The 12311-nt window shown below is 48.9% G+C and overlaps 1 protein-coding gene across 1 annotated transcript in view; it reads right to left on the bottom strand.

Annotated features, from left to right (window-relative positions):
* Positions 1-3687: 3687 nt before the first annotated feature.
* Positions 3688-12311, bottom strand: part of HSD17B3 (hydroxysteroid 17-beta dehydrogenase 3) — a 39658-nt gene continuing 31034 nt past the window's right edge. Inside the window, exons 7-12 of the mRNA XM_046663878.1 lie at positions 11721-11755; positions 10537-10618; positions 9859-9924; positions 8608-8757; positions 4443-4668; positions 3688-3824 (exon numbers count right to left, since the gene is read on the bottom strand). Coding sequence (XP_046519834.1) covers positions 3688-3824; positions 4443-4668; positions 8608-8757; positions 9859-9924; positions 10537-10618; positions 11721-11755 — 696 coding nt within the window. The remainder of the gene's footprint in view (positions 3825-4442; positions 4669-8607; positions 8758-9858; positions 9925-10536; positions 10619-11720; positions 11756-12311) is intronic.

The following is a 12311-nucleotide window of genomic DNA, read 5'->3' as shown; positions in this document are numbered from 1 at the left end:
GCTGTTCCTTGGGGTCCCGAGCCCTCCACACAAGAAGAAGAGAATCAGGTCAGAAACAAGAGCCCAATACACCTCAGCGGACACAAATGTTCAGTGAAATTTGGCAAGCCTCCTTGTTCCCAAACGATTCCCAGACACTGGTAAATTGGAGTGGTCGGTGTTGAAATCAAGACACATGGGCCCGGCTGCAAAGTTTGATTACTCCCGTCTCTGCACAACACGTGAAAGTGGAAAATACAGACTTGGAGGAACAGCGTTCACCGTCCTCAGGAAGTCCAGCTGAAGAAGCTTATCTCAGACAGGCAGGGCCCCACCACAGGGTTTCAGCCCTGGAAAAGGACCCCGTTCAAGTCCCAACCCCGCCACTCACTTCAGGGGAACCTGTGCGAGTTACTCAACTTTTCTGTGCCTCATCTGTAAAGTGAAGATAATAATAATACAAGTTCCTACTTCCTAAGTTGTCACGAGGATTTACATAGTCCCTGACACATGACTAGTACTCAACAAATGTTAGCTATTGTCTGGTGCTGGTGGTGATAGGGATAAAAATCTTAAAATACAGGGCTTCTCTACCATCATTTCATAAGCCAGTGTAACATCTTGGGGCCTTTACTATGGGGAAATTCTCTCTTAATTTAAAGACACTCAAAAAGCTTGTTAGACAATCAATCATTCAAAGCAACCCAGGATTGGAAAAACCCCTATGTTACACAACTAAAAATTATCTCTAAAATCTGCCCCAGGTTGTACAAGCTGAAGAGTGTACCTTTTCTTGCCTAAGCTGCTGGTTGTGGAAGTTCTTCCCCAAAGGCAAATTCACTAGGGTGTGATGTGATGGTTTAGAAACACAATGTCTACACTTTTATCAGTTGCTGTACCAACAGTTGAAATGCCAAGTAATTCCCCATAATAGATATACGCTAGGAGAAACAATTAGAGTAAGATTAAGTAGTGTGGCTCATTGTATTTTCCAAAGGTGGCCACGACAATATTTCCTATTACACAGGATCCTTCCCCCATCAAGAGGTGGGGCTTGTTCCCTCCTATTGAATCTGGGAGGGCTTGCAAATGATGCAATGATTCCCAGGCTAAATCATACAAGACAGTATGGCTTCCTCCTAGTTTTCTTTGGGATACTCATTCTTGGAAGCCAGCCATCATCCTGTGAAGAAGACTAAGCGGCACTTAGAGAGGCCATGTATAGCTTTCCCTCCAGCAGCCCAAGCTGGGGTCCCAGGCAGCAGCTCCCATCAATTGTCAGACATGTAACTAGGCCACCCTTCAGATGATTCCAGCTCCAGAGGCCAAATCATTTCCAGCCTTTGAGTCTTCCCAGCTGAGCCCCCAGACAGCACTGAGCAAAACAGATCATCCCACTGTGCCCTTTCTGACCTGCAGAATCTGTAAGCCCAAGAAGATGGTCGTCATTTTAAGCTACTACGTTGGGGAGTCACTCATCACACAGCAATAATAACTGGAGCAGCCGGCAAGAACAGCTGTCTCACACACTGAAGCAGGCTAGGCTCTAACGTCTGTAAACACCTCCCACTTTGCTAAAATCTTGGATTCCACAATAACATACTAATTCTTTTGGCTTAAAGTTTTACTCCTCTTGAAACATAGTGGGGAGTATAGGCAGAAACCCAGTGCCCCAATTCAGGAGCTACCAACTAGTAATGGTACAACTGGGCAAATCACTTAAAACGTGGGTCTTATGTTGCATCCCTTTCCTCCAGATCCACTCTCCACCCTTCTCCCCTCCAACTTGGTGTCTCCAGAGATGGACCTTATGATACATCAAGGAGCTTCCAGCAGAATGTGACCAGTTGAAGGCACCAGCAGGAGACCCAGAAGACAGCAGGAGGATGAAGTGTGGGTATTCATTCCCGCAAAGAAAAACAGTCCTGCTTTTCCTCCCTACACTCTACTCTCAATAATTCTGACCACCAAGTGTGTGAAGAGGTTTAGCCCCACCAAGCAATTCTCAACACCATCTGGGTGTCCTAAAATTTAACTCAGTTCTGACACTATCTACTTGAAGGTAGTGTCATATCCCACAGGTTAAGAGCTCAGTCCCATAAGACTGTTTCCACTTCAGGTGCCAATTGCAAGTCCAGGTTGTTACCTGGGCTTCTGAACAACTGGCTGTAAATTAGAGGTTCCCACAACCCACTCCTCAGGTTCAATCAGTTGCTTGAACAGCTCAGAACTGAGGAAAACAGTTTACTTACCAGTTTATCATAAAAGGATACAACTGAGGAACAGCCAGATGAAAGAGATGCATAGGGCAACGTACATGGGAAGGGGTGTGGGGCTTCCATGCCGTCTCCAGGCACACCACCTTCCAGCACCTCCACATGTTCACCAACCCAGAAGTTCTCCAAACCCCACTGTTCATAGTTCAGAGTTTACGGAGGTTTCATGACGTGGGCTTGATGGATTAAATCATTGGCCTTTGGTGACTGAAATCAATCTCTAACTCCTCCCCCCTCCTCAAAGTGGGACTGAAAGTTCCAACTCTAATCACATGGTTGGTTCCCCCGGCAACCAGCTCCCCTCCTTATGGGCTTTCCAAAAGTAACCTCATTAATATAAGCTCAAGGGTTGTTGAAAGGGACTTGTTATGAATAACAGATGACACATTTATTGATCTTATCACTTAGGAAATTCCAAGGAATGGGGATGAAGATGAAATATACATTTCTAATTATAAATCATAATATCACAATTCCCCTCTCCCTCTCTGTGGGTGGCCACGGCCCGGGAGCCTCTCTCAGCCAGAAGTCACAGCTCCTCTGAGGCAGTGCTCCTTACACAGTTCTTTCTCTCTCACTGGTTTCTAATAACCGCTCCCTTCCCAGCCCCTCAGGCCTTGGGGTAGTGAAAGCACCCCTCTATTACTAGCTGCGATGACTTACCACCCCCTTTCACACAGTTGCAAATAATTCCTCAAATTGCTCACTCGTGCCTCTGTTTCCTCTCGGGACCCTGACCGATTAAGAGTTTCTGATTCTTCATTGTAAAAAGGAGATTCCATTCATCCAGCCTACTCCCTAGATCAGGCAAAATAACCAATGTGACCGTCTCCATCAGGTCCAGTCACAAAAGAAAAGGCACCCTGAGCATTTCAAACAGATGGGATTTAATACAGGGAACTGTTAACACAAGAGTCGCAAGGCTGAAACAACAACAAAAAAGATGCTACGTAACTCAGATAACAGGAACTGCAGAGCCAGGGGAGCCAAATGGAAGAGGTGGTGTTTCCGGAACTGGATGCTCTGAGGAGGGACCCCTGCATCGCTAATGCTCAGATCCCCAAAGGGGGCATTGTGGGGCTGGGGCTCAGACCCTTGCAGGCTGCCTCTGGGTTGGTGCTGAGTCTGGTTAAAGCCGTCCTCTCTGCAGAGGGACAGTGACAAGAAGGCAAATGGGAAGGAGTTTCCCCAGCCCCTCCTACCTCCTTTGACTCTCCCAAATTTGCCTCCCCTTGGCAGAATCTAACACAAGGCCAGCTGGCCTGAGCGAGTTAGGACCCGAGTCTGAAGCTTCCAAGTCCAGCATCACAGGTGACAGTACAAAAGGTAAATAACCGGTTCATTTACAGAACTGGTTCTGTATTGGTTGCGATTCGAACCAAATCCCCCAGACTCGTTTTCTGACTGGAGCAGCAGCACATCGTGTCTTTGCTCACACCATGAATGATGGCGACCGCCTCAGAAACGACGCGTGCACCAAGGTCGGCAGGGCCTCGAGCACGTGACCGCCTGGGGACGCGGTCTTGGCCACTGCCAGCTGGCACACTCCTCCTCCAACGCCCCCAAGAGCTGAAAGCCAGCAGTTCCCCCACACAGCAGCCCTCTGCATTGACAGATAAAGCCCTCAGTCCAGCACCCCAAGAGCTGGAGACCTGCGAAACACCTCGTTGCTACGGTTATCAACTCCGGCCTTAGAGCGACGGTTTGTAAACCATTTTTAACAATGCATCCTTTTCTGTTTGTATTTTTATGCCTTACGTAGAGCCCCAAATATAAATAAAACGGATAAATCTGGTGCTGCATTAGCTGAAATGAGGGGTCCCCAGAAACTGGCCGGATGTAGCCGTCACCCCCATGTGGTCCCTTACACAGTTCTCCGGGTCTCTGAGGAACCGAGTTTGAGAACCACCGAGTGCTCCCTTAAGCAGTTTAGTAACTTCAGACATTGTTTAACACGGCTGTGCAAGCAACTTACTAGGTATAGCTCAACATTCGAAGAACCAGAGGCCTTCTTCTCACCACAGTTAGAATCCAGGGGAAAATTCCTCCAGCTTTACCTACAGACACCCCAATTTCCTCCCACCCAAACTCTCAAACCCCACTGCACAACACACGTTTTTACACCACAGCTTTCCCAAAGATCTCCAGGCTCAAGCAAAACTGCAAAAAAAGTTGTATTCTAGGTACTGGATCGGTGACACGGGCCCTCCGGCTCCGGGGGCCCGCCGGGCGGTCGCGCGGCCCTGTCCTCAGCAGCCACCGCCGACGGCGCGACGCCAGCGGCCCGGGCGGCCCCGCGTGGTGGCCCGAGGGCGGCGTTCCGCCTCAGGTAGTCCACGTAGCACGCCAGCAGCAGCTTCCGGAAGGCGCCGCTGTGGAAGACCCAGGGCGGGATGTGGCCCAGGAAGCTCGCCTGCAACAGACAAGAGGTGAGTGTCTGGGGGAGGCGACGAGCGAGGAGTCATAGCAGAACATCTCCCTTTACAGCCATCATCTTGACAACTGTTCTTTTCTGACTACTGAAATTAAGACTCCAAATCTTTTAAGTAGCTGCTAAAGTGTAAAGGTCTCATGACACTTTCTTAGCAAAGTGGTCTCCAAAACCAGAGCAGTCCCTTGCAGGCTCGGCCCTGAGGAGATTCTAAATTTAGAGAATTCTGTCCGTTGTCACCCCGTCCTTCCCCTTTCTCTCAGTGGCGCTTTATGTTCCCCGTGCTCGAGTCCCAGCACCTGCACGTTCTCTCCACTGAGATTCTATTAACGCGAGATCCCGGGAGAGAGTCGGCAGCGCTTTCCCTCGCGCGGCTCCCTGTCCGCGACCGCGCAGGCGCAGACCGCCCACCCCAGCAGGGCGCGCGCGCCGCGCGGCGCCGGGAGGCAGGAACTAGCGCGCGGCCTGCGCCGCGAAGGCCGAGGAAGCCTCAGGTCGAGGAGCTGGGCCCAGGCCCCGCAGGCTGCGCCCCTCAGTCATGCCCGTGTCCTGGAAGGCAGGCCCAGGCCCCGGGAGCAGTCACCGTGTGCTCACTGCGATCCTGTTAACCGCACATTGCTCAATCCATGCGCTGCCCACGGAACACGGGAATTTCAGCCAGAGGAAAACGAGCTTTCCAGGCAGCGTTCACATTGCTGCAGGCTGCTCGGACCTTCGGATCCTTGGCTTATCTGAGCTGTTCCAAAGCAGGGGACTAAAGACGGCTTCTGGGAGCCACACTAGAGCCCTTCCTCCACCGGCCAAGTCAAGAAATCAACACAACTTCTTCCCCAAGAACTTCATTTTCTCCCTGTCAGAGCTTTTTTTTACCTCACAGCAAAATCAAGCCCTTTCGTTAGCATTGTCTTGAACTAAATGTTTAGGCTTAGTGAAGTCAACCAGAAATAAAATAAATTAAGTAAATTAAAATTCCAGTCCCTAGAAAATGTTCTAAAAGGTTCCCTCTTTCGTCTACCTCCTCACAACTCAGAAGGCCATGTGGAAGGAGCCAGGAAAGGCTTGTCATGGACAAAAGTGGACTTCAACCCTAGTGTCACCATTCCAGCCAGGTGGCCTTGGGCGGTCTCATCCATCTGCGATTCACTGGCTCTGACTCAGCTCTGAGCTGCGCTTTCCTCAGCTGTAAAAGAGGGGCCACATGACCTGTCTCGCAAGATGATTAGGGGGATTAAGTGAGGTAACTTATGACCCCCCCCCCCCCAAGTGCCACATGGACCCTTAGGTACCAGCTCCATCCCTGCCCCAGTCCCTCAGTCCCTGCCCAAATTCCCCGGGGTTGGGGGGGTGGTCATGCTGTCTTGGCCTCACCTCTTTGTAATGGAAGGGCTGCTTGTTTGCCATCTGGTTCTACATGATTACCCGTATCTGTCCATTCAAGGATCTTTCTAAATCCAGGTAAACTTCAGATTTGCTTTAATGGTTTTAATGATTATATTCCTTTGTTTTCTCTTTTGCTTGACCAGGCACAAAAAAAAAATCTGTTTCCTAGTCTGTTCTTGGCATCTCTTTGCCAGAAGAGATTAGGTTAGTTACATGAGAAATCAAGAGAAAAGTAAAAAAAAAATCAGCTTTTGACATCTAGAATTGGATTATGTAGCAAGACAACAGTCTTGCAGGCCAGGCAATTGTCTCAAAAAAACATTGTCTAGGGGCCCTGCCCAGTGGCATAATGGTTAAGTTTGCATGCTCCACTTCAGCAGCCCTGGGGCTTGTGAGTTCGGATCCTGGGCGCAGACCTCCATACCATCAAGCCGTGCTGAGGCGGCTTCCCACATAGAAGAACTGGAAGGACTTACAACTAGGATCTACAACCATGTGCTGGGGCTTTGCGGAGGAAAAAAGCAAGAGGAAGATTGGCAACAGATGTTAGCTCAGGGCCAATCTTAAAAAGCATTGTATGTATGTGTGTAAAAAAAAAGTCTAAATGCTTTTAGAAAAAAAGACATTTAAGACATCAACATCCTGGAGGACTAAGATCACAGAGTTCTCCTGAGGGGCGGGCCGAGGGGATGTCTTACCCATTGGAGCTAGCTAAACCACTCCAAGATGGACAGGATATGACACTGGAGAAGCAGACAAAAAGCCTGTACTTTTTCCTGCCCCGGAGATGGTGGGAAGTGGAAGAAAGAGGAAGATATGGCCAGATATGTGTATCCCCTGGACTTAGGCTGTGGGGTGGAGGACTGGAGGATTGGGGTGAAGGATAGGGAAGTGTGATAAGTAAGGGTGGCACTGAGGAAAAAGGAGGAGTTATTGCCCCCACTCTTTTGGAGTGCAACCACAGAACACGATCTCACCGTGGCAAGGTAGGGGGTGAGATTTTGGGTTTCCAGCATCCTTCAGGACCACATTGGTACTGATGCGAAGGTGAGAGCCAGAGGGCCTGTATAAACCCAAGCTGCAGATGGACTGCAGGCCTATGGCTAGATGGGGGAGGTAGCAGACTCAGGGGTCTGTAGCCATCAGGAGCGAGTGGGGAGTCCACTGGCCAAGCCAAAAGCACGGAAAGGGTCATCACCCTCACTTCCCACAGCTGTAAGTCAGCAAGGTGAGCAACCACCAGATAGATGAGGGACATCAGCCACACACACTACAGATCAGCAGGACATTATGGGGCTCTTCTCCCCAGTGTCATCTTGGTCAGCGAGGCAGGAAGAAGGGAAACTCCCAGAAAGACTGAATATTTTCCTCTAAATAATAGACAGAGAACACATTTCCTAAATGGCCAGTTTAGATTACCAAGTCAAATTAAGTTTAAACTTGCTGGACATTCCATTATTTTGTTTTCCTGCCATGCAGCAAGTGGCAGTCTGGAGAACAGATCAGCAATATTCAAAATAAAGATCTTATGTTCTTTCTGCCTGCCCACTTTGTAGTGTGAGTTCACTTGGTGATTCTGCACATTGTTGAGGTCCTACGGTAAGAGTAGCAAGTCGTTATCTGAGACAATTCGGTATCTCTTACCGTAGTCTCAGTAAGTCCCAGGAGGTAACTGAGTGCTTTGGGAGGATTTAGTGCCTCGACCATGAATCCTTCCAGCATCGGAGAGAGAGAAAGAGGGAGAGGCCTAATTCCCGTGGGAGAGGAGGGGGTTGACATATGGAGGGAAGGTAAAGAACGCCTGATGCTGAAAGCAGAGCGGCCCTGGCGCCACGCTTGTCTCTTTCCAGTATCAGCCCACAGTATTCAGGTCTACCTTCGTTCCATGTTTTTGTTTGTTTCTGAAAGCAGCCCAAGAATAGTAAGAACTCCTCATGCCATATGCCATCAAACCTTATTTCCATATTTAGTGGAGTCTGTGGTGTGCAGGAACCAGCCTGGACCTGCTCGTGAGAGTCGACTGTGCACATTCCTCTTGAATTCATGTGCAGTGACCACACACTGGTAGTTTAACATTGGCCATGGGGGGAGAATTTACACCATGGAAATCAGCAAATGCTACAAATCAACATGTTTTGTTTTGCTTTTTTCCTGGAGAGCTGATAGTTAAACATTTACTAGCACAGAGGGCCAGGGAAGACAGCAGCCCCCCAGGGAAGCTCCCTGTGTCCTGGTCTCCCTTCCCAAGAGCTCTGGGAGCCTCCTTACTTTCTGAGGGGGGAGGTGAGGCAGCCAAGGGTGAGATTTTCTAACTTTGGGGTGATCTGTGGACTGAGCCCCAGGCCTCTAGCTTCTCTCCCCTTTCTACATATGCCTTTTCACGGGCTACGCTACCACTCAGAGCACACCCTCTGGCACCCAGTTCTTACCACGAGAGAGAATGGTTGCATGTTCCAATAGCGAGGAACAGCTAGCTAAGCCCTGCTAGGGCCCTGCATGTCTGTCCTCATTTGCTTTGAGGAAAGAGAAGTTATCAATTACCAAGATTTCATGGACAAGGCAGCCACAGGTTTCATCTCCAATTGTGACATAATTCAGTGATTCTTTAGCAAACTCATCGGCAGTCTTGGTTATCATGTTGGTTTTTAGGTACTTTGTCATTGGGGTTGAAACAGCATATGGAGTCAGCACCTACAATGGAAAATAAAGACCATAATGCAGGAGCAATCGGCCCAGCCCTGAGAAATTAGCACCCATTTTACTATCTCTTCGTTCTCCAACTCTTTTCTTCCTATAAAAAGTTTCAGGATCCTAAATGATAATGGTATAGAACTGGTGTAGAGCTGGGAATCACAAAGGCTGTTTTCTCGTTTAACTTAGGCACTAACTCAAGATGAGGCCTTCACCACACAACACTAGGTGGTCCAAACGCACACAGGGTGGCTGAGGACGTGGGTACCAGACTTCGAAAATAAAAATGCAGGACACCCACCGGAGATATTCTCTCCTGGGTATTGTAACTGAAAATCAGTTTGTACAGCAATAGTTTTAAAGACATAACTGTGGATGTGCCTTTTTCATTTCTAATAGTATGTTGTAAAACTTCTTCCCAAACAATAACAAAAAAATCTCTGTAAACTGTTTATTCCAGGTTCCAGAAGCCCTTAACTCTAACTGTGTTGCTGAACCAAACACATGTATATCACTGACACCTCATGATGTCATATTGTTCAGCCTACAGATGGCACTGACAGCCCAACTCTTGGGTTAAGACAAAGTCATCTCCATGATGATTCTGCCGTTGAGGTGAGGGGAAGCAGAGCACTTCTTCCTAGCCTGCGCAAGAACAATGTGGGCTCTTTGTGGCCTGTCCCAGGTGAACAGCCGCAAGGGGAAGCTCCCCTCCCCTCGTCCCAACATGGACCCAGAGCCCAGTTTTCTTTTGTTCCTTCTCCACAGTTTCTCCCATGTAAGCCTGTTTCCTGTACTTAGATCGGAGAGCACAGGATGGTAGACAAGACCCCAATTTCTGTCCTGATGTAGCAACAGGTAGCAAGAGGGTGGACAGTGCTTCTGAGCACCCCCCACCCTGCCCCATTTCCTCCTCCAGCACCCAGGGTGCCACAAGGTCAGCAGCAGGCGGACCCGTGATAGTTACAGGAATTCACGTGGTATCATCCAGACCACCTCCCTCCTGGTCACTCATGTGCACCCAGTCCTAGGTGGCAGTGGCCCCGACACAATGGGGATCCAGAGTTCCTGTTCCTAAAAACTCAGAACTGTTGACCTTACCTGGATTATGATGCCTTTCGCTTTATATTCTGCTTGCAGCGCCTTGGAAAACGTGCGCATAAAAGCCTGGAGCAAGAAGGAGAAACACCCGAGGAATAAAGAGCTTCCTTTCTCCTTCTGAGCCAGCACACTCGGACTTCAAAGGCACCGCGGAGAGCCTGCCGCTCTACCTTACCGCGCCGCCCTTCAACGTGATGGGAGTTAGGACTTGACTTCTCAGTCTGGGAAAGAGCTCTCTCAATGAGCAGGAAGAGACATTTTGCGATAAGCACACACCCAGGGCCACTGCATATAGGTGACCTTATCCAGGGCAAGCTCTCCCTTGTCTAGAGCAGCCCCTCCTCTGAGGATGTGTTTTCATGTCTAGCGCATGCGCACTCCTGGCTAGGCCTCCACAACAGAAGGAAGGAAGACCTCCCAGGCAAGGAGGTGAGTGGGGGCTGGAGTCCCACGGGGGCTGCACTTGGCCAGCTGTGCAGCTGCAGGCCTTCATCAGCCCAGGGGCAGTGCCTTTTTCTTATTTGCACCTAGACGCCTGCTGACTAGCTCCACTGTAAACACAGAAGAACCCCCAGGCACATCAGTCCATCAGCTTGCCAAGTGATCCACAGGAAATTCCCACTGAGGAAAACAAGAGGGAGAAGGAGAAGGGGCCTGGGACTATATGCTATCACTCACCTTGGAAGCCGAATACAGGGAGTATATGGGCCAAGGAAAGAGGGCCACCCCGGAAGAAATGTTCAGGATGAGACCTTTCTGCCTAAAAGGCATAGAAGCAAAGTTTCAATTGCTTTGCTGTCTGATCACACCTTTCAAAAAGGAAGAAACCAGAGGCTCATGTGAAGGCTGGGAAAACTCCGTCCTCTCTCGGCTTCCCCAGGCCACTGAGTGCTCTGCTGCCGAGAAGCGTGAATGGAACTTCCGCTACATCATGACCTATGACACTGCACAGTGATGTCACTCGGCAGTCGGTTGACATCAAGGACTTGTGGCTGGAAACAGGGGCTCTGCTACAACAAAGATCCGCCACCAAAAGGCAGAGAGCTAACTCAGTTCAGATGAGGCTCAGGGGGAAGGGAGCCTTCTCTCTCAAATGTGACCACGTGAGCTCGAGGTCCCTTCTGACTCGTAAATATGACCACAACAGGACAGACGTCATATGCAGAATCCTGCCTTTGGCAGAATTTGACAGTCCATCATCTGCTCACACAGGCACCCCCACAAGTCTCTGAGGTCCTTAATTATCCTTTTGAAATTCAGTATCCTTAATCCTTCCCAACTAGAAGAGTTCAATATGGACAAAACAAGAAACTGCAAATTAGAATGCAAGGACAAGCCCCTTCTTCCTCCAGGGAAGATAATACCATTGACAGCTTGCTTCTAATGAATACCACCTGAGAAAAGCCAGCTCTCAAACGGGTGTTGTAATAGACTGGTAACATGGAATAAATGGAGATGCTGATGGGGTGGTGATTTTTACCACTAAATTGGAGTATTCATTCTGACAAGAGCTGAAATTCCTAACAACAAAGAGATGGTCCTGGTCTCAGGCCAACTTCTGAAGTCTTTTTCTTGCTCACCATGAGTTAATTTTTTAAAATACTATGTGTGCTGAAAAATGCTGTTCTCTTCCTCCCTCCAGCACATGCTACATTTGACCTTCAAATATGCTTATCTGTTTGCAAAGCTGGCCTGGCCCAGAAAGTTATGCTTTCACCCATAATCACCATGTCCTTTCCTCGTAGTTTTATCATTTGTTAAAGCAGCAGCCGGATGAACCCCATACCCCGAGTCCCCAAGTCAGCTGACTGCCAAGCCAGGGACAGCCTGCTGCTCCATGCTTTTTCCAAGAAAGATCTTACCTTGATTCCATTTGTTTCAGAATGAGCTGTGTCATCTATAAGAGAAAGCCACAGTTAAACCTTGACAAATGAACTAAGTAACAATGGGTGGGGGGACTTGGGAACCAAGTGCAGAGGAAGCTGGAGAAAGAGCTTAATCTTCTCAGATGGCCTTGAAAATTTGCTGACACTCATTGGAGGTAATCTGGCAACACTAGAGTCTGGCTGGAACCCACAGGAGACAACTAGACAAATGGCAAACTGTTCAGAGGCCTCTGGTTTCTTCCCCATGGAGCTAAAGTCTTCCTGCAAAATGAGGGCAATGAAAAATTATGGAAATGGGCTTATGGCTGTGGGATCAACACTGAGGTTCCCCAGATACTCTTCATTTTGAGAGACAGGCAAAAGTAGCCTGGCCATCAGAAACCACACCATGAGGTAGAATTAGAGGATGGTCAGGAAATCTCACAAGTGTCCGTGATTATCTCACATACAAGGTATGAGATGGAGAACGACATCTCTTCAGTTCAACAGTTGCCACACAAGCAGCCTGAAGGTGGTCTGTGAAATAGCTCCCTAGACAGAACATGTCTGTCTGGAATTACAACAGCA

This window comes from Equus quagga, chromosome 6, assembly GCF_021613505.1.
Source record: "Equus quagga isolate Etosha38 chromosome 6, UCLA_HA_Equagga_1.0, whole genome shotgun sequence".
NCBI lineage: Eukaryota > Metazoa > Chordata > Mammalia > Perissodactyla > Equidae > Equus > Equus quagga.
The sequence above is the reverse complement of the archived record's forward strand: the minus strand, read 5'-3'. Positions and strand labels throughout refer to the sequence as shown.